The 21,193-nt window shown below is 52.6% G+C and overlaps 1 protein-coding gene across 3 annotated transcripts; it reads left to right on the plus strand.

Annotated features, from left to right (window-relative positions):
- The first annotated feature begins 2,329 nt into the window (after nt 1-2,329).
- Nucleotides 2,330-19,741, plus strand: YTHDF2 (YTH N6-methyladenosine RNA binding protein F2). 3 transcript variants are annotated; one of them, XM_080357781.1, is made up of 5 exons: nt 2,330-2,604; nt 2,844-2,868; nt 3,177-3,256; nt 7,308-8,888; nt 18,820-19,741. In XM_080357781.1, the coding sequence occupies exons 1-5, from the start codon at nt 2,578-2,580 to the stop codon at nt 18,841-18,843; spliced, it is 1,737 nt and encodes a 578-aa protein (XP_080213907.1). In that variant the 5' UTR covers nt 2,330-2,577; the 3' UTR covers nt 18,844-19,741. The 3 variants fall into 3 exon arrangements, with proteins under 3 accessions (XP_080213907.1, XP_080213909.1, XP_080213908.1); XM_080357783.1 differs by lacking the exon at nt 2,844-2,868 and having other exon boundaries at nt 2,377-2,604; XM_080357782.1 differs by lacking the exons at nt 2,330-2,604; nt 2,844-2,868; nt 3,177-3,256 and adding exons at nt 4,235-4,373; nt 4,821-5,043.
- The last annotated feature ends 1,452 nt before the right edge of the window (nt 19,742-21,193 follow it).

Consider the following 21,193-nt stretch of genomic DNA (forward strand, 5'->3'; position numbering starts at 1 on the left):
GCATATTTTCCAGCTACCCCATTAGTTTCCATGGATATCTTCATTGTACTGTATTTTATATATATATATATATATATATATAAATTATGTTTTTAAAACAAAAAAGCAAGAGAAACACTGAGACCTGGACAAGGCTCCGTCCCCATGGAGCGCTGAACAAATCCGCCTGTTCGCAGGGTCGAGCAGAGACTGGGTTTGTGCCGAACAACTGAACCGACGGGATGGGACGGGATGGGACGGGATGGGACGGGACGGGGGCTCCGGCCGCCCTGACCCCTCATCTGAGCTCCGGCGGACGGGTCGCAGCGCTGGTGCGATGCTGTGGCCGTGGGAAGGGGCGGCAGCTCGGGGGTGGAACAGGCGCCTTGTTTGTATTTATTTTCCCAGGAAAGGGAATTCTGTCACCTCCACTGGGATTTTTATTATTCTTCTTCTCACTTTTGGGGGGAGACGGCGGTAACCTGGTTTTACCGTCTGTGTTGGTTTTATATCTATGTTTGTGTGTGTTCGCTCTCTCCCCCCGCTCACCCGACTGCCCAGCGCAGAGCCCCCGCTCCTCCTCTCGGGGTCCCTGGATCCCCGTCCCCGGTTCCTGCAGCCCTTTCCCCATCGCTCTCGCAGCTGGTGCTGCAATCGCCATTTGGAGACCCCGGGGTCACTTCGGCCTTTTGCGTAAAGGCAAAATTAAAGAAACCAACTTGAGGTTCAAACCCCAACGTGCCCCTTGGTCACCTGGTGCTGGGGGGCCCCTCGGGGTGCACGGAGTGTGTCGTGCTGCTGCTTTTCGGGTGGGCTGGACGGAGCGGGCGGCTCCGGTCACACCGGGTGGCTCTGGTCACACCAAGCGGCTCCAGTCACACCGAGTGGCTCCGGTCACACCGAGCGGCTCCGGTCACACCAAGCGGCTCCGGTCACACCGGGTGGCTCCGGTCACACCGAGTGGCTCCGGTCACACCGAGTGGCTCCAGTCACACCAAGCGGCTCCGGTCACACCAAGCGGCTCCGGTCACACCGGGTGGCTCCAGTCACACCAAGTGGTTCCGGTCACACCGGGTGGCTCCGGTCACACCAAGCGGCTCCGGTCACACCGAGTGGCTCCGGTCACATCGTGCAGCTCCGGTCACACCGGGGTGGCTCTGGTCACACCAAGCGGCTCCGGTCACACCGTGCAGCTCCGGTCACACCAAGTGGTTCCGGTCACACCGGGCAGCTCCGGTCACACCGAGTGGCTCCGGTCACATCAAGCGGCTCCGGTCACACCGGGGTGGCTCTGGTCACACCAAGCGGCTCCGGTCACACCGTGCAGCTCCGGTCACACCAAGCGGCTCCGGTCACACCAAGTGGTTCCGGTCACACCGAGTGGCTCCGGTCACACCGAGCGGCTCCGGTCACACCAGGTGGCTCTGGTCACACCGAGCGGCTCCGGTCACACCAGGTGGCTCTGGTCACACCGGGCGGCTCCGGTCACACTGAGCGGCTCCGGTCACACCGGGCGGCTCCGGTCACACTGAGTGGTTCCGGTCACACCGAGCGGCTCCGGTCACACCGGGGCTGCTCCGCGCTGTCGCTGCTTGTTTGGTGGTTTGATTTGTTATTTTCCTTTCTTCCTGCGCTCTCTTGGCGGCACTAGGAACGGGCAGCATTAGGAATGGGCGGGATTAGGAACGGGCGGCACCAGGAACGGGCGGGATTAGGAACGGGCGGCACTAGGAACGGGCGGGATTAGGAACGGGCGGCACTAGGAACGCGCGCGCTGCTGAAACCACGTGCGCTCCGCCGGGTTTTTGTCACCCTTGGGTGTCCCTTGGGGCTCCGTGGCCGTGGGACGATGGGGGGACGTGGCGGGCGCTGCGGCGCTTTGGCAGCGCCGGGGCGGAGCGGGAGCTGCTTGGCCGGAGATATCGAGCCAAAGAAACACATCTGGGGGGGAGGAAGACGAGTTTGCCCGGCTTTGCATTAAAAGGAAAAACCCCACTCCGCTCGAAGGGATTGTCCGCGGTGGCGGTTCTGCCAGCGCGGGGGCCGCGGGAGGGACGCGGATCCCTCTGCTCAGCTCCCCCGGCTTGCCCGGTGCCTGGGGGTCCTGGGGGATCCCCCTCACCCCGGGCTGCAGGGGAGCTCAGATATCGGGGTACGACAGAGCTGGGGTGCGAGGGCAGCGGCCGGGCCGCGGGTTTGCCGTTTTCTGGCGGAAGCCGCCGCTGGGCTGGGGGGTGCGTGGCCCTTTAAGGCCGCCCCCGTTGCGCTGCCGCGCCTGGCCGCGCGGGGGCGCTGATTGCCCCCCCCAAGTCCTCCGCCGGCCCGGCATGCACCGCGCGCCTTCCCCGCCATTGTGCCTGGGAGCGCGGCGCGCGCGCCGTGCCGCGTGACGCCCGGGGAAGCGCGTGTGGGCGCGAGGCGGCGGCGCCTGGGCCGGAGACGCTGGGCCGGAAGGAGAGGCGAGAAGGGGAGGTGGCGGCTGGCTAGAGCGTCACCCCAGCCAGGCAGCCGCCGCCGCCGCCGCGGGCGAGTCGGAGTCCGCCAGGCAGCCGCGCCGCGCCCGGACAAAGCCGCCGCCGCCCCGCCCGCCACGGAGCCATGTCGGCCAGCAGCCTCCTGGAGCAGGTAGGAACCGCCGCCGCCACCCCCCGGCCTTCCCCCTGGCGGCGCCGGGCCTGGCCCGCTACGCCAGGCCGAGGCTCTGGGCCTAGCGGCGGGGGCCGGGCCCGGAGGCCGCGGCCTCTCCTCCCTGCCCCGGGCCGGGCCCATTGTGCGGCGGCCGGGCCTGCTCCCCGCTCCCCGCTCCCCGCCCGGCCTCACGCTCTCCTCTCTCTTTCCTTCCCGTGCTGCCGCCGCCGCGCCAGAGACCCAAGGGCCAAGGCAACAAAGGTGAGGGGCCGGGAGCCGCGGGCCGGGCCGCGCCGGGCGCCTGCGCCTCCGCACGTGGGGAGGAAAACAAACCGAGCGCGGCGGGACCCGCGGCCGCTGAGGGGACTGGGGAGTTTGCGGGTAAAGAGCGTGTGTGCGGCGCTGAGGCGGCGCTGAGGCGGCCCTGCGCTCTGCCGGGGAAGCGCAGGGTGTCCCGGACTAGTGGGCGGTAGTAACGTTGTGCGGTCTGTCTTGAAGCACTTTTAAGTTGGTAAATGTTCGGTTTTATCGGCGGAGTTCTTTCTAACGCTCCGCATCTTTTTCCTCAGTGCAAAACGGATCTGTGCACCAGAAGGATGGGTTAAATGATGATGACTTTGAACCCTACCTGAGTCCCCAGGCCCGGCCGGTGAGTAAGAGCAGAGCAAGAGTGTGAGTACCTGCTCACGGGCGGGAGGCGCCGGCAGCCCGGGGGCTTCCTGCTGCTCTCCAGCGCCGGCGAATTGGGCATCTGTGCCTTTCCCCTTCTCTACTTACCACATTTTGATGTTTTCCATCTTTCTTATTGTAATATGCTGTTTTATATGTGCCTCTCTCCAGGTGGAAAGCAGTAGAAGTGGTGGATGGGGTGTAAAGGTTTTATCAGCTTTTAGGGGGTGTAAGGGCTTCCTACAGTTCAGCTCGGGTTTTTTCGTCATAACTGTCTTGAAGTTCTGCACTTTCAGTTTTGCTGTTACAACCGTGTTTCCTCGCTGGTTTCTGGTCCTTCGTGAGGACACGCGCGGTGCCGCCTTGTGAAGCGGCTTCGCTCGGTGCAGTTACGCTCCCGAGGGCTTTTGGAGGATACGATCAACATTCTTGTCTCTCCACCAAGTAAACTGAAAATGAGTGTCATGGGGTTTTCTTGATTTTTATATGTATTTTTTTTCACCGAAAAACCCCGCAGAACACACATGTGATAAAGGCTATTAAGACTTTTTGAGGGCTTTAGTTAGAAGTCAAGCTGCAGAGAGCTTGTGGTCGGCTCCTGAAAGTCAGACATCCAAGTACTTTTCCTCTTAAGTTTCTGTTAAAAGGTGGCTTTGCTGTTAACTGATTTTTGTTTGTTTTTCTTAACGAGCTGTAGGAGAGTGACACACAACACATGGGCTTCACCTGATGAGGTGGTACAAGTACGGGTTGCACATAAACATCTGCAGCAGTTGGTTCGTTCTCTTGGCTTCTCTTCCCAGCTGCGATTAGTGAAAATAACCCGTTCTGCTTTTCCCTTTCTGTTTTTTTTGATTGCTTTTCCTAGACAATGTATATTTTTCAGATAAGTGGTGCGTGTCTTATGGGAACACAAGAACAGCTTTCTGTCTGAGTTGGATTTTCAACAAGTATTCTCCTAGTTCGTGCTGAAGATGTGAGGCTAAATATTCTTTAAGGTTCTGTCAGCTGATCTAGAACCTTCAGAATTCAGCCTGTCCATTAAGATAACTCACTGCATTCAGCTCCCTAAAAGGTTACAACTCCACCTGCATAGGGTGAGATAGTGTGATTGCTTTCTCAAGCCTTGAGTGGGAACCAGTTGCTTTCGTGGGAGCTGGCATTTAATGGGGTTTTTTCTATCCCAGAGGTTAACATCACCAGTTTCCAGCTTCTATCTGAATGTGGACATATTTCCTGCAAAGTGTAGTTTTATTTAAACCTCCTAAAGAGAATGAAGGTTACTATAACGTTAGAAGCAACGTGGTATTTTACCCTGTTCTTCGTGTTTGAAGAACAACCCACTTTTTAGTATCTTTTAGTGTGTTTTGTACCGGTAAAAGTCCATTTTAAAAATCAGGAAGGATTGTCTTGAGAAGCAGAGCTGTTGCTCTGTATATTGAGCAGGAGTGAGGTAAAACCGCCGTGTTCACTTTGAATCACATTTTAGGGTGACTTTATCTCACTTTCTCTCCATGTTGTGTCGCTCATCAACTCCCATCCAGGATTTGACACTCTATCGTAGAAACCAGAACCTGGAGAAGGCTGCGGTTCTGCTGAGCCCGCCAGCCTGGTGCAGACGTTGGGAAGTATTGAAGCGCGCATCTCTTTGCTGAAGATGAGAGTTATAGACACAGCGCTGAAAAGTTAATTAAAGGAAGCTCGCTGCCATGGAATAGCACGAGTGGGGTCTGAAATGGTTTTCGGAGCTCTCCGCACGAGCAGGAGGTGACCGCGTTGTGAAGTTTTCTGGCTCTTCGTGCAGGAGCTGCTGCTCCAGCGGTGACCGTTAGTAACTTGTCAGCCTAGGAAATGAAGTTAGTCAGTGTTTTGAAGCGCAGATACACAGTAAGTGATTCTTCAATAGTTAAAATGAACAAATAAAACGTCAACAGCAACAATAAGTAAGTTTAAACCCTCGTCTTAGTCTTCAGGGGAAGAGGAATAGTGAATTTGAGGAAATAACTGTACAAAAGGTCTTAATCATTGGAGAGAATGAAGAGGTGGTGAAGCTTGATCAGCACCCTGCTCAGGAGCTGTGTCAGCTGTGCGAGCGCAGGTTGCGGGTTTGGCAAAGCGTGGTTTAGATGTTCAGGTGACCAGCAGCAGGTTTGTCTTAAACCTGCTTTGAGCTGGCACTTGTTGCTGTGATTAACTCAGCTGCTCCGTCCGCGCTGTATGAGTACAGCCGGTCACTGCTCTGCCGCAACACGGACTGCGCTGAAACGTCTCATGGTGATTTACACGCCGCACAGGAAAATATTTAGAGGTGACGGAACAGGTTTTAGTCGGGCAGTGATGTTTTTGAGGGGAACGCTGCGGAAACCACCACTCTGCCCGCTGGGCTCAGGTTTTAGGTGTGGGCTGATGTTCATGTTCCATTAAAGCCAATATCCAGGAGGGTATATTGTTACTCTTCTTTTGAAGATACTTTGGTTCAAAATAGTATATAAGGTCCTTCATTTGCCTTACAAATTAGTCAGCATCAGTGTTTGTGCTTTCGGACAGATTGAGCCCTAAAGATCGCTCGTTGGTTTGGGTTTAGCAGGACTGAGTTCCTCAATTAGTACAACTGTACCCTGGGTAGGAGTTAGTTTGGGTATTAATTTGCTTTTGGGATCCCTTCTTTTGGGGAGATGTGTTTTCATGCATTCACACCATGAAGTACCACAGAAAGCTTTCTAATACAACAAAGCAAATCTTGTCTCTGCACACATTATGCTAAATAATTCCTATTAATTTTGATTAAGTTGGGGCTGGCTTCGCCCCAAGCCTCTTGCTTTCCTCGACCTCTGTGGAAGGTGGAGAAGCCAACCGGCTGTTCTGGAGGGTGCCAGAGCCATCCCAAGAGCCTCCGTGGGTGTCAGTGTGGCCATGAAGTCCTTTGGGAGCTGCACTTGGCACAGGAAAATGTGATTTAACCAGAAATGGAGTAGAGCCTGCTGCAAGCCAAGCTTTAAATGGGAATTAACCCTGACTTTGATCTCCTCTGCACTGGGGTGGCTTGTGAGCAGCTCTGCAGCGCGAGGCTGCACACAGGTTCAAATTACGGGATGATAATGGCCATTAACGTGGCTTTAACCGCTCCCCAGAGGGAAACCTGGTTTGAATGCGAGATGACAGATGGTTTTGGTGTAAGCTAACCGTGGGGATGGCTGAGCCTTCCCTAATTGTAAAATTAGCCATTTCTTTTCGTAACCTAAAGGCTACTTGGATGTTAAAAGGGAAACAAAGGCACAGAGCAGCTTTTTTCCTCTCTGAATTTGGCGCCGGCTCTCTTGGGCTGTCACCACGCTGCAAAAGGCTCCTATTGAAACCTTACTGATTGCTCCCCATTTTCAGGTATTTTTTGTAGCTTGTGCCCAAAGCACTGTGGCGGTTTGTGTTTGGAGGGTGAGGCTTTGAGTCCCCGTTTGTTTCAAAGTTCTTGGGATGGTTTGAGCTCTGAAACCTTAAATTGGAGCAATAAAGCTGTTTTCATGGATAACAGATTTAACAGAGGGACCAAGGAAGGCAATGAGGGACACTCATGATTTTGGCACATGTTCCCACTGCACCTTTTCTTCCATATTCTACTTATCATTGAGTCCTTTCCCCACCCCCCCAAGCAGCAAAATTAAGGCGGATTTGTGTGCTGAGCCCTCTTTGGTAGTAGCTCTAAAAAGGAGAAGATAACACTGGACAGTAGGTTGGTGCTGTTCCGTCGGAGCAGCGCGGTGTGCAGTCCAAGTCGGGAGTGCCGCACGCCGCACGGGAAGCTCGCTGAGCCTTTGTGGTTAAATCTTCCTGGCAATTAAACATTTTTTCCAAGCACTTGTAACAAAGAAGGTGGTTCAGGGCCAGGCCTGTGTACCTGCCCAGCCTGCAGGTGGGGAGGGGTGGGGCATGGGAAGCCTAAGATGACTTTTATTCCTGGTCCCTTAGAATCCGTTCAGCTCATTCCAGCTATTCAGCACTTATTTGTTGTTACTCTTTTTCTTTTCTTTTTCCAGAATAATGCATACACTGCAATGTCTGATTCCTACTTACCGAACTATTACAGTCCCTCCATCGGATTCTCCTACTCCTTAGGGGAGGCTGCCTGGTCTACAGGAGGTGACCCCCCCATGCCCTACCTGACCTCTTACGGACAGCTGAGCAACGGGGAGCCGCATTTCCTCCCAGACGCCATGTTCGGGCAGCCAGGGGCCTTGGGCAGCACCCCGTTCCTCGGGCAGCACGGCTTTAACTTCTTCCCAAGCGGGATTGACTTTTCAGCTTGGGGGAATAACAGTTCTCAGGGACAATCCACTCAAAGCTCTGGCTATAGCAGCAATTACGCCTATGCCCCGAGCTCGCTGGGTGGAGCGATGATCGACGGGCAATCCGCCTTTGCTAATGAGACTCTGAACAAGGCTCCTGGCATGAACACCATCGACCAAGGGATGGCTGCTCTGAAACTGGGCAGCACCGACGTTGTGAGCAGCGTCCCCAAAGTCGTGGGCTCGGCTGTGGGTAGCGGATCCATTACCAGTAACATCGTGGCGTCCAACAGTTTGCCTCCGGCCACCATCGTTCCTCCCAAGCCGACCTCCTGGGCTGACATCGCCAGCAAACCGGCCAAGCAGCAGCCCAAGCTGAAGACCAAGAATGGCATCGCGGGCTCAAGTCTTCCACCGCCTCCCATCAAACACAACATGGATATTGGAACTTGGGATAACAAAGGGCCGGTGGCAAAAGCCCCAGCGCAGGCTTTAGTTCAGAATATCGGCCAGCAGCCGGCCCAGGTGTCCCCGCAGCCCGTGGGGCAGCAGATCAACCCCAGTCCACCGGTGGCGCAGGCTTCGAGCGGGCAGCAGCCGCAGCCACTGCCGCCGCCGCCCCCAGCGCAGCTGCCGGTGCCGCAGCCCGCGGCTCAGCCTGCCCGCTGGGTTGCCCCTCGGAACCGCGGCAGCGGGTTCAGCCAAAATGGCGCGGACGGGAACGGAGTGGGACAGTCTCAGGCCAGTTCTGGTGCTGCTCCTTCGGAGCCGCACCCGGTCTTGGAGAAGTTGAGATCCATCAACAACTACAACCCCAAGGATTTTGACTGGAACCCAAAACACGGCCGGGTTTTCATCATTAAGAGTTACTCTGAGGACGATATCCACCGTTCCATTAAATATAACATCTGGTGCAGTACAGAGCACGGCAACAAGAGACTGGATGCTGCCTATCGCTCCACAAACGGGAAGGGCCCCGTTTACTTACTGTTCAGTGTCAACGGTAGCGGTCACTTCTGCGGAGTAGCAGAAATGAAATCTGCTGTGGACTATAACACGTGTGCGGGTGTGTGGTCCCAGGACAAGTGGAAGGGACGTTTTGATGTCAGGTGGATTTTTGTGAAGGACGTTCCCAACAGCCAGCTGCGGCACATCCGCCTAGAGAACAACGAGAATAAACCAGTGACCAACTCCAGGGACACTCAGGAGGTGCCTCTGGAAAAGGCAAAGCAGGTGTTGAAAATCATTGCCACCTACAAGCACACCACCTCCATCTTCGATGACTTCTCACACTACGAGAAACGCCAAGAGGAGGAGGAAAACGTTAAAAAGGTAACTTGTTTGTGTGTCTCAGCAAAGTCCCGTGGGGCTGGAGATGGAGCCGGGGCTGCCTTGTGCTGGAATAAATCCGTGGCCTGAAGGTGTTGACTTGCTGGGTGGGCATCAGGCTGCTTTTTGGCCAGCTGTGCTCGCAGGTGGAAGCCACTACCCCAGTGGCAGCTGCAGTTTGGGGTGGGAATGGGGGTGCGGAGGCTTCCCCAGGCCCTCCTGCAATCAGTTGCTCTAAACCTCAGCCTTCCCTGAGTGCTGTGTTCTAAGCAACATTTATTTCTGTGCTGTTGTCAGCTCCTGGGTCAGAACAGTGTAAAGCAGGAGATCAGCGGGGGGCTTGGGGAGTTGTTAGGAAGCAGAGCTGGGTCTTTGAACGGCCGCCTAATCCACCCCCTACCCAACGTGGGGTCAGCGTGACAGATGTTTCCCACCACTTGTAAAACCTTCAGGAACCTACAGTTCCTGTCCCTCCCCAGGCAATCTATTCCTATGCTTAATTATCCTTCCTGTTAGAAGGCTTTGTCTAATGCCCAGCCTAAATCTCCCTTGCTGCAATTTAAGCCTGTGACTACGTGTTGTGCCTGCGGTGGCCGCGGGCTGTTCTGCCCCCTCGGCAGCGAGCTCTGCCGCGGTTGGAGCCGGTGGAAGCTGCCGGTGTGGGCACTTGGCTCCATCGCCCCCGAGCCGCTGCCATCCTTAGTTCATTAACGAGAGGATTGCTAATCAACAGTTCTGCCTGAAATTCAGTGACCAGTGTGGGCTTTGGATGTGACTTGGGTACAGCTGTGTTACCCACCTGTGACCGACCTTCCCCACAATAGGGGTCTTACTTGTATTTGATCAAAATAATATTTACAAATGAGCATCAGCACAGCTTTCTAATAGTTTGGCAAGTTTTTTCTGATGGTCTCTTCAGTTTCAGCAATGGGAGAATTTTCCACCCAACAGCTGAGGAGCTGAATCGGGAGCTGCAGCTGCTCACGGTGGCAGGGAACGCAGTTTTGGTTGGTTTTTTAAATATATTTTACTTGGAGCATTGTCTGGGTGAACAGCATCACCCGTACACAGAGGTGGTCACGTTTTGCAACGGATACACCCAGTGCTTGGAGAAAATCTGCAAGGAAGGAATAGATTATGGGGTCTTGAGGTATAAACTTGATTTTTGTGAGAACCTGAATATTTTGCCGGACTTCACATCCTGAAACTGGTATCCAGCCTGTACCGCAGCGGTGGTTTTCTCTTCTACTAACTGAGGTTTTGAATGCAATCAGAAATCTGGTCTGTGCGGGAGGTCTTAGGACCCGGCTCGTGTTGCAGCGGTGTGCGGTGCCAGAGGCACAGACCTTGGCCCCGTGGCAGAAATGGCGCTGGGGGCAGGTGGAGGTGGATGGATGGATAAAATGAGTTAGGAGCGGGTAAGTGTCAGCAGGTAGGAAGCAGAAGGAGGAGCAATGGAGTGGGGAAAGCTGGACAGACCACTGGTCTGCTGTGGGAATCTGCTGTGTTTGCCAGTTGGTAATGTCAGAAAATCAGTAAGATATTAAAAACATGGGTTTCAGTTTTAAGAAAATCACTAATCTGTCTTTCCTCATCTCTCAAGCTGCCTTTGGAAGGTTCCTCTCCTGCTTCCCTCAGTTCCTTTGGTACATGCACATACGAGGGACTCTAACAGAACCGCTGGCTCCGAATGGTGCTGGAGCTGATTCGGTGTCGTGCTCCAGTGCAGAAGCAGTTGATTAGGAAAACATTTATTCTTTGAAAGGGAACTTAGTCATACGTCTCTGGAATTCCCGGGCGAGCGGCGAGTCTCGTAGACACATGTTGTGTTTGCTTTTGACCATTGACTCACACTTTAGGCGCCCGGGGCCCCTGTCCTGTCACATCCGCCCCAGAGGAAGTAACTTGATCTTTCTTTCTGCAACAGTCTGAGCTCCTCGATCGCTCGCTGACGCGGCCAGGGATGTGCTTGAGGTTTCTCTAACTGCTCGTTCATGGTTTGGTGGAGAAGCAGCGTTTCTGCTCAAGAAGGGTGTTTTTATTGTTAATCTAGAGTGAAGGCTGATGGTTACGCTGGCTGGCAAAAAAGCCCAAGTCCTTTATCTGCCCTGGAGCATCTCAGGCAATCACCTGGCTTCAAAAAGTAAAGCAGAACACGGAGGAGCTGCTTTTGTGTCGGGGAAATAATCCCATCACTACCAGCTCTTTGTCTCTGCTACCAGCCTTTGGACCGCAGCAATATGTCCTGCAATAATATGTCCTGCATTTCTGTTCCTTGAAGCTGAAATGTCTCCAGGTTTGGCTTGGTTTGAACTTCTAACAAGCTGCAGTTGTTTCACTTGGCTTCAAATCTTTTGTCTACTTTGCAGTTTGATTCCTGCTTGGTACCAGAGCAGACGGATGAGCGTTTGTGAAAACCTGCAAACTCTTGAATATTCTTTTATACTTCTCACTGTTACAGTCACTTCTTCAGAATTCCCTGAAATAGTGCCCAGAAATGATAAGAAAAATGCTTTGCTTAGTGTTCACGTTATTTCCTTTGCCTGGTGAAGGAGGAGAAGTGATTCAGCGGTGAAAATGCTGAAAACATGCTTGTCCTTTCCTATCGCACGTGCCCATCTTGTCCTCAGAGACTCATCTCTGTTTCTTTCCAGTGTCTTGCTTGGCTCTACTCATCCAGTTTTTTAAAGGCTCTGGATGTTCTCCTGACCCGACAGGTGGATCTCCCAGTGGGGCGGTACCTGGAGCAGGTCAGGACTCCTCGAAACCCTTCACAGCCGCTGTTGTGGCAGAGCATGTCGCCCCCTTCTTCCCCGTATGGAAAAATAACCAAAATCCCTAGCCCCTAGCGATACACGTGTGTTTCTAGGAACGTTACGGTGACCTCAGTGTAAAGATCTGAGCTGTTGATCTGCTTGCGTGTGGAAGCTTTTCTGCAAAAGCAACGAACATCAGCGCTAAAGGACGTTAGTTTTGGGTCCTTCTCCCATTGCCGTGCCCAGGGTTGGGGCACTTGGCTCCGTGCAGGTCCTGGGGATCCTTAGGAAGGACAGACCGGCCCTGTCCCCTCGCAGTGCTCGGTTGTCACGTTTGCGGTTGATCAGAGACTTTGGTGGGTGTCAGGTGGGGGTGCGTGGTGCAGGGTGGGTGTTCGGGGGTGCTGTTCGTGCTGAGGTCCACCAGCCTCTGCAGAAAGGGGAGATTTGCCGGATTGGAGCCGTTGTTTGTGCGATGTGCTGCTTTGTGTCTCGGCTGCCGCTTGAAGGAGCGTTGGTAGCGGCAAGTGTCACCGCTGCCCTTAGGAAATACGGTGTAAGGGAAAACTGAGTGGTGGTGTGAGCCTGTTGGAAACGAGCAGACTGTTTCGTAGTTGATACAGAAAATTAATACTCTTTCTTTCTTCCCAATTTTTAATCTCGGAAGGGAGGAGAGAGGATATTTCCTATAGGGTGGGCTAATGCTTTTCTCCCGCTGTTACATTCATCCTGGTGAGTGTCGAATTTGCTTTGGCTTCACCGTATCCAACAGGACGTTTCTGACTGTCAGATTTGGTTTTTAAATACTGCATATTCAACCAACTGTTTGCTATGACAGCAGAGGCACTTTCATCCTGCTGTCCCAAGGCTGTTTGCTTGGTCTGCACCAAATCCCTAGAAACAACATGGAAGGATTTCTAGGAGAGAAGGAAGTATGGAAGATGAGTATTTGCCAGGCATCTTATCCATTGAAACCCCAGGGCACGATCCCATTTGGTTCCCTGGATTTTCTTCAGTGCGGTGGATCAGGAGATGTTGCTGAAAGCTGATTTGGATCCCAAGAAAACCACTGAAGTGAGCCTTGGATCTACCGCTGCATCAAGAACAGCTTCACGCACAATGTTCCTCGCTTGTTCACAAGGAAAACGTAGTTCTTCAGCTGTTTGGTTCTGTCTGAAAGTCGCTTTCTTCTTTTCCACCTCCTGTAAGGTGTTAGATGACAGGTATCCATTTAGAAAGCTTCTCATTCTGTACCGCGCAGTTGTTTTCACCGCGGTTATTAGAGCCCTTGCGTTTCCCTGGATGTTCTTGCCTGTACCTGGGCGTCATTGTGCTGTCAGAGTGGCTCGGTGAATTAATAACCCAATTTCTTGGTGGTGCAAAACGCTGGACACGTGGCAGCCTGAACACCCCGCGTTTCCTGCGGCACGTTTACCCGGGAAACCTCCGCTAACGAGGATTGCCAGGATGGTCGTTACCCGTGCGGCCGGCTGGAGCGCAGCGCTGGTCCGCGCTCCTTCCGGGACTGCTGCCCGTGCGGGGTCTGTCGTCGCGTACAAGTCACATCATAGCGCAGCGGAGCAGTTAATAACGTGTTTGGGTTTTGTAAGCCGTTCTGCAGTGTCGCGGTTGAGACGGACAAGCGACATGGACCAAATTCTTTCAAGATGAAAGTAATAGATGCCATTTATTGCTACAAGTGCATTTTTATACAATTCTGCCAGTTCATGTGTCTTTTCACTATTGGTTACAAGTTACAGCACTAACATCTCATTGGTTAATTTTTCTATCATCCATGTTATTCTTCTATCCCCTTCTCTCTCACGGGTACATCTCTCCTCTCTCCGGATACTCCTTTACTCCCATCCTTCTCAAGGGTAAATCTTAATATCTTCAGGGCCGATCTCTACCCCCATATTTTCTGACAAGGATTCCACAGACCCGCTGCAGTTTCCCACACTGCAGCCAGAACCTGGAAATAAAGACTGTGTTTCTGGTTCCATATCATTGGAACATTTTTTTAATTAAAATGGCAGTGCTGAGCTGCTTTTTTGCGGTTAACTGCAGGGGTATTTCTTACAATGTTTAGAAGAGTTAGATAAAATCTACCTAGAACTCTGTCTTTTGTTTCTTGTCTTGAGGGGAAAAGAAACCACAGTGTTTTAGTTTCCTTCCCTGTCTATCTGTACACGTCGGGAAGACTCTGCTCCCTTGGCTCTGCCGTTTGTAATGTGTCAGTGTTTTTAGAGAGCTTCCTGTCATCGTTGCCAAGCCTTCCAGAAATCACCAGCCCTTTGGCTGCTGCACACCAGCCCCATTCGGGGTTCAGCTGGTTCCATTGCCGGGTTTCGCTACATTTAAAGGAAGGGGCATGGAAAAAGAAGTTGGAATATAAATCTGTGTTCCAGTGAATCCTTTGGAATGGCAAAGAAATGCGGGTGCACACCAAGGGCCGAGGGGAGTATTGGCTTTTCTACTGGAGTTTGTGAACTCAGCTCTTCATGGTTGCCAGAAGTAGGCAAGTAGATCTCTTGTCCTCTCCTAATACAGAATATTTGGGTGGAGGGAAGTGTTTGAGCCTCAGACAACCGCAGGGGTCAAACCGGGAGTCTGTGCAGTGTAATGTAATCTTGGAGCTGCAAAATCTGCCGATGCGATGGGTGCTGCTCGGGCATCCTTGCTCTTTTTCCAGCGGAAAGCTCTGTGTGCTGCTAACAGTGACAGGGTCGAGAGCAAGTGCCTGTAAGGACGGTACAAGCACAAACTTACCCAGCTCCGAAGGTTTTCCTTGCCTGACAATTTGTGGCTCGAGAATTTCTTAGACCCAGAGGATGTGTCTTTAATAGTTCATGATTTCTCTTGTCCGAGATTTTGACACGTTCCGTGAGCATCCTCAGGATCCTGCAGCAGCAGGTTCTTCAGCTTAATTATGTCTCGTGTAAAGAAATGTCCTTTAGTTTTGCTTGGAGTCTCCCTGGTTGTGGTGAGCAGTTCATTCAACGTTCTGTGTGTCCCCGCTCTGCTGTTACAGTCGTGTCGTCAGGCTGGAGAGCCGGAACGTGGTGGCTCTGCATGTGGAAAACCCTCCGTCCTTGCTTGTCGCTGTTCTCTGCGCCTTTTCCTGTTCTTCTTGTGCCCGTAGGGATGGAGAGGAGCAGAGCTGCCCCTGCGCCCGGGTTCTGCGAGGGCACGGCGGTGTCTGCCCTCCCGAATGGTGTTTTCTTTCCTGGAGTTACAGACTCTAACCCTGAGCTCATATTTCTGGCTGATAACGGTCAGTTTGGAGCCTGTCGTCGTGGCGCTGGGACAGGGATTTATCCCACACGCGTTGTTTGGTGTGTCTGAGCCAGGCTGACCAAATTCACTCTAACGTTCTGCTGCTTTTTTTCTCACAAAATGCTCTGTTTCTTCACAGTCGGATGCTATTTCTATCACCCCAAATAGCTTCTTATCATCAGTGAACTTTTGCCACTTGATTATTCACTCCTTTCTCTAGATCTTCTATGAATATGTGGAACCAGAAGTGAAGCTCCACAGTTTTCTCCACAGGGCCATTCAGTCCTTGCCGTTACTCACGTGGTGTGACCAGACAGCGCAAAGACTTCAAAATCTTCACTGCTGCAGAGTTATTAAACTATTAAAGTGAGGATCCTTCCTTTTCTACAGTGGCACAAATTTTTGGGTGCCAATACCATGTGAGCTGTGATTCAGGGTAACCACACTCATGCAACACATTTCGTGTGAACCCAAATGAGAAGGAACACTCGTCTGTTTAAAACAAAAAGACACCTTAACTGCATCTGGTGTTAAAAGCCTGGCGTGCTGCTCGTGGTAGGTGCTGTCAGCAGCTCAATGTGCTTTGCTTAAACTATTCCCGTCGCTTTTGTCCACACGATTCACTTTCTTCCCTGCTCGGTGAGGATTTTGGGTGGACACATTGGTCAAAGCCACGTGCTCCGCTCGCTGAGGACACCCAGCTGCCCAAAAGAAACGCAGCAGAGTTCTTATCCCTTGTAGTGATGGCAAAGAATAAGATCTCCCTGCTGTAAGACAGGGAGAATTGGATTTTCCACCCTAATGACCCGAAAGGACTCGTGCCGTTGTTACTTTGCGTGTGCTCCGAAGCAGCAGGTCCAGTTCCAGTCCCTAGTGGATCCCACTGGGACTCCTGGGCTGCTCCGCGTTGCTCTGTGCTCCAAGTATTCATCTGTGTTCTTAGTTGTGGTTTTCAGTGGTTTTTGCCTTTTTTTACCATTCTGTTTGCTGCACAAACGTTGCCCTGTGGGCCAAGGCTCTCTGCAGATGAGTAATTACAAACATTTATGGGCATTGGGCTGGTTTATTCACGCGATCCAATGGGACGTTTGAGCAAGAAGAAGGTTTATTCTTTGCAATGGTTGCATCAGTTTGAAAGCTGCCAGGACCACCTTGCTTGTGTAAAACCCACTGCATGGAGAAGGCCCTGGTGCTCTGCATGTCCTCCTGACCCCAAGCTGCTTCCTTCGACGTGGAAATTAGACGTCTGACGTAAAGCGCGTTGCTCCCGTGGTGTGTGTTCCCTCGTGTTGAGGCGCGCTTTGGGTTACAGCTGTACCTGGAGAATTGCAGCTTGCCACTCCTGGTTTATTCTCCGCGACTTCATATTAGGGCTAAACGGAGAGGTGAGTGGTGTGCACCAACACTGGGGTGCGCTGAGTTCTGAAAGGAAACCAGACCTTCCAACCCGCCAGCCCTGTGTGCTCGGCGTGGGGCCGGGACGCTCAGGAGCTTTCTTCTGCATCTTTGGGGGCTGCCCGGGCACGGCCGTGTCCCCCCGTGGCTCGTGCTTTCTCAGTGACGTGGGTCTGTCCCTCCTGGGGTTATTCGGTTTGACTCCGTTAGATTTCGATCTGTAAAACAAGAAGTCTTTCCTGCTCTGACAAGGAGTCACTTTTGTATCACATCTCCTGTTTGTGGTGCTGAGCTCCGTTATGTGAACAGACGGCGGGATGAAAACATCTGGCTGTACCCAGATCCCTGGTTTTTGTCCCGTTTCCTAGGTGAGGCAGACAGACCAGGATGTAGTTTTCCTCTGTAACTCTTGACTTCCTAATGCTGACAACAGGAAAACCTCGTGTTTGGTTTGTAAACCAGTGAAGACTCGAGGCTGTTTGTGGCGCAGACGAGCACAATAAGCAGGCGATGCACCGGCCGTTTGTGCTGGGCTGGGGGCCACCGGAACCCCCACTGATGTCCAGGTCAGGGCAGACAGGTCCACACAAACTGTTGTTTGTGCTGCACAGCTGGGACCTACGCGCTTGGTCCTTCTCCAGACCCTCCCTTAGATTATAGATCTGTTTCCCTGTCTGTGTGGCAATCGTACCTTTCCCTGTGCCCGCGGACCACTGACCTTGAATGATTGTCGTTAATCAAGGTAAGAGCCTTTGAATGTGCAGCATTACAGGCACCATTTCTCAGTACGAACTCCTGAGCCTTTTGTTGCCGTTGGCACCACGCAGCGTGATCAGATAACACAATCTCTCATCAGCCTTCTCCGCAGCTTTGCAGTTGCTGTTATCAGGACCTGGCTTGTGACACTGCTGCGGCCTCCCCGCGGACGGGATGTGACACAAGTGGCTTGAGCAAGGTGGTCACAGAAGGCTCGTTACCCATGCGCGGTGCCGGTAACCACAGCCGGCAGTGACACGCGGGTGCCAGCGCCCGATGCGAGCGGTGGTGCGTGTCTCTCTGCAATTCACCAGCACATCGCGGTGTTCCTCACCCATCGGCGCTGCCCCCACTCACCCAGGGCTCCGGCAGATGGAGATGAGTCGGAGCTGGTGTTTTGTTCTTGCTCCTCCCATGTAGATCAACAAGATGTGGCCCATGTCTAATGAAAATGCAGCTGAAGAGAATAAACACTTCCCAATGGATCCTCTGTGCCCCCCAGGGTGTGTGTGGCAGAGCAGAGCCCGTTGTGTGTGTGCAGAGCCGCTCGACCTCCTGGGCTGTGCTTGCACCAGCCCCTCGGTTCCGGAGGAGGACGAGCCGGGTGAACGTTTGCAACAGCACTTGAGCTTTGCTATGTGTTCTGGTGGATCCGTTTGCTCCTCGGCTGTGATGTGGGGGCTCGCTTGTTACTCCACAACGCCCTGAGGACCTGGATGTGCTCACGGGATGTGCTGCAGTTGATCTGACACATTAGATGGTGTAAAAACCTGAGTTGGAGCTAGAATCCGAGTTGGAGGTAGATAACCTCGAAGGTCCCTTCTGACCCAAACCATTCTGTGACTGTAGGTGCTGACGAGAACCCACAGCAGACGTGGGGGGGTGTTAAAAGGCGTTTAGACGCGGTTCTCAGGACATGGGGCAGTGCCAGAGCTGGGCTGTGGTTGGACTCGATGATCTTGAGGGTCTCTCCAGCTGAAATGATTCTATGTCCATGATTCTTCTGTGACAGACTCCCTGGGGTGCTGTTTGCAGTGTTGGTGGAGGGGTCTGGGTAGTTCTGTGCTGGTATTTTGATGTCGTTTTTTTTGTTTGGGGGTTTTTTGGGGTTGGTTGTTTCTTTTGAGGTTTGTGGGTTTTCACTCTCATACTGGTGGTTTTCAGCAACAAGTCCACGTACACGAGGCAAACGCTCCTGAACAGAACGTGTCCCCTTGTCTGACTCCTCTCCCTAGCAGGCGATTTGTGCCATGGGAAAGGAAGCGGAGCTGCAGTGCCAACATCCCTCATTGCAAGGAACCATAACGAGCCGGCGGACCCCAACATGTCATGTTCCTTATCCTCCTTTGCAACAAAAAATCACAGAATCACACAGAATCCCAGAGTGTCAGGGGTTGAAGGGCCCTGGAAAGCTCATCCAGTGCAATCCCCCCATGGAGCAGGAACACCCAGATGAGGTTACACAGGAAGGTGTCCAGGCGGGTTGGAATGTCTGCACAGAAGGAGACTCCACAACCCCCTGGGCAGCCTGGGCCAGGCTCTGCCACCCTCACCCCCAACAAGTTGCTTCTCATATTCGAGTGGAACCTCCTGTGTTCCAGTTTGCACCCATTGCCCCTTGTCCTATCCTCTTGTTTTGGACTGTATCCCCTTGGCACAGGGGCAGCTCCGCCTGTTGAAACAGCGATGTGTGAAAATGGCAAATACCATTATTTTTGGCTAACGTGAGTTTTCTCTTCTCTTTGTTGCAGGAGCGCCAGGGCCGTGTCAAGTAAAGGCGGCTCCTCGCCGAGGCCGCGGCTGCGCCCGCTCCGGCCGTCCCCGCGCGGAGAGCAGCAGCGAGAGGGAATCCCACAGAGAATAAGGACTTTTGTTTTCTTAATTTCATTGACTTCAAAAAGACTCTGACAAACTCGCAGTTAAAACAATATTGGAATTTCACAAGGCATAGGACTTAAAAAACAAAAAAACTACAAAAAAAAAATCCCTTCTAGGTAGAGTATAGTGATAACTGTCCCCGTTTTTGGCTTTGGTTGTGATTTCAGAGCATACGCTTTTGTTTTTTGTCTTTTTACGATGTTTTTTTGGATTTTCAGGTCCCTAAGTGGCACATTGCCTTGGTTTTTCTCTTAATTTTGAAGCCCCGCCGCTTCCCGTCCTTCGCCCCCGCGCCTCCTCCCCCGGTTTGACATTGCACTTGGAACACTGAGCTGTAACACCCGCCGTGGAATCGGAGTCACTTCAGTTGGGGTTTTCTTCCCCTCCCTGGCCTGGAAAAGGAGGAAATTGTATGAAAAAGTTGAGGTTTTGGCCTAAGGATTGAGCAGAAATTGCCCACGAGGTTGTGTCCTAAGGGTGGTTCATTTTTCTCTGACCCTTTGTTACTCAAAAGTCAAGTACTAGGAGTCCTAAGAAATGTTCTGTTCTTGTGCATTATACGGATTTACAGATGAAGTCTGGGTTAAGTTGATTTTTTGGAAGCTGAGAACAGCGGTAAAACTCGTTTTGTTTACAGGAGAGTGAATTCTGGACGAAAAAAAAAAGAGGAAGAAATATTGTAAAATGTGTAGTGAATGTTTCTTCAGTTCTTGTTGAGCCAATGAGGAATGGGCGTTGCCTTTCTTTTCACCATTAATCACTTCTCAATAATAAATGTGAGATCCTGTTGAGCATCACCCGTGTCTGCCGCTCCCTCCCCCTTTGCCGCTGCCTGAATATCTTCAAATCATGATTCAATACGTTGTTCTTTACGTTTGAAGCAGGAGCTGCAGCTTGGCGCTGGCGTCCCGAGCTCAGGCCTGGTGCTAAACTGGGGCTTTTCCCAGCATTTTCACAGTATCACAGCATGTTTGGGATTGGAAGGGACCTCAAAAGATCATCCAGTCCAATCCCCTGCTGGAGCAGGAACGCCTGGGTGAGGTCGCACAGGAACATGTCCAGGTGGGTTTTGAATGTCCCCAGCGAAGGAGACTCCACAACCCCCCTGGGCAGCCTGGGCCAGGCTCTGCCACCCTCACTGAGAATCACACAGAATCACAGAATCGACTGGATTGGAAAAGCCCTCAGAGCTCATCCAGTCCAAGCCTTGGTCCAACTCCAGTCTGTTTACTAGATCATGGCACTAAGTGCCATGTCCAAGCTCAGTTTAAAACCCTCCAGGGCCGGTGAGTCCAGCACCTCCCTGGGCAGCCATTCCAATGCCTGACCACTCTCTCTGCACAGAATTGCTTTCTAATCGCCAGCCTCAGTTTCCCCTGGCAGAGTTGAAGCCCGTGCCCCCTTGTCCTATTGCTGATGCCTGGGAGAAGAGCCCAATCCCCACCTGGCTAGAACTGCCCTTCAGGTAGTTCTAGAGAGTGCTGAGCTCAGCTCTGAGCCTCCTCTTCTCCAGACTGAACAAGCCCAGCTCCCTCAGCCTCTCCCCATAGGGCTTGTGTTCCAGTGCCTTCCCCAGTCTTGTTGCTCTTCTCTGGACCCTCCAGCACTTCAATCTCTTTCCTGAGCTGAGGGGCCCAGAACTGAACACAACACTCCAGGTGTGGCCTCCCCAGTGCAGAGCACAGGGGAAGCATCACTGCCCTTGGCCTGCTGACCACGCTAGTTTTGATAAGTTTTTTTTCTCAAATTTAAGTGGAACCTCTTGTGTTCCAGCTTGATCCCATTGCCCCTTGTCCTATCATTGTTTGCCACTGAGAAGAGCCTGGCTCCATCCTCGTGGCACTTACCCTTTATATATATATATATAAAGGAAGTGGGGTGGATTTTGCTCACTCACACAGGGTGGCGCCGGCAGAGCTGGGCGAGACCCGTTCACAGGTGAATCGGTGTGTGGAGTGCAGACACCCGCCTGCGGCCACGGGGTCCCCTGGAAACTGCCCCAGGACAGGGAAGGGAAATCTAGGTTTTTCTGGTTTTGGCAGTTGGGAGGGAACAGAAAAGCCACAAATGGATCTCCCGGCTGAGGCAGTAACAGCGCTTTGATTGTCTGTGCTTAACGAGGAAAATCGTGCTATCTTGAAAATGACTATTAAAGCGCAGTCGGGGAGCGTGGACCCAGCCAGCTGTGCCGTGCGCTCACCATGGACCCAGCCAGCTGTGCCATGCGCTCACCGTGGACCCAGCCAG

Source organism: Nesoenas mayeri, assembly GCF_963082525.1.
Source record: "Nesoenas mayeri genome assembly, chromosome: 21".
NCBI classification, from domain to species: domain Eukaryota; kingdom Metazoa; phylum Chordata; class Aves; order Columbiformes; family Columbidae; genus Nesoenas; species Nesoenas mayeri.

Excerpts from the sequence above, each read along its gene's own strand:
- YTHDF2 (XM_080357781.1), top strand. The coding sequence starts at position 2,578 with ATGTCGGCCAGCAGCCTCCTGGAGCAG. Across the intron at positions 2,869-3,176 it reads CAAGGGCCAAGGCAACAAAG|TGCAAAACGGATCTGTGCAC; the intron begins GTGAGGGGCCGG and ends CTTTTTCCTCAG. Across the intron at positions 3,257-7,307 it reads TGAGTCCCCAGGCCCGGCCG|AATAATGCATACACTGCAAT; the intron begins GTGAGTAAGAGC and ends TTCTTTTTCCAG.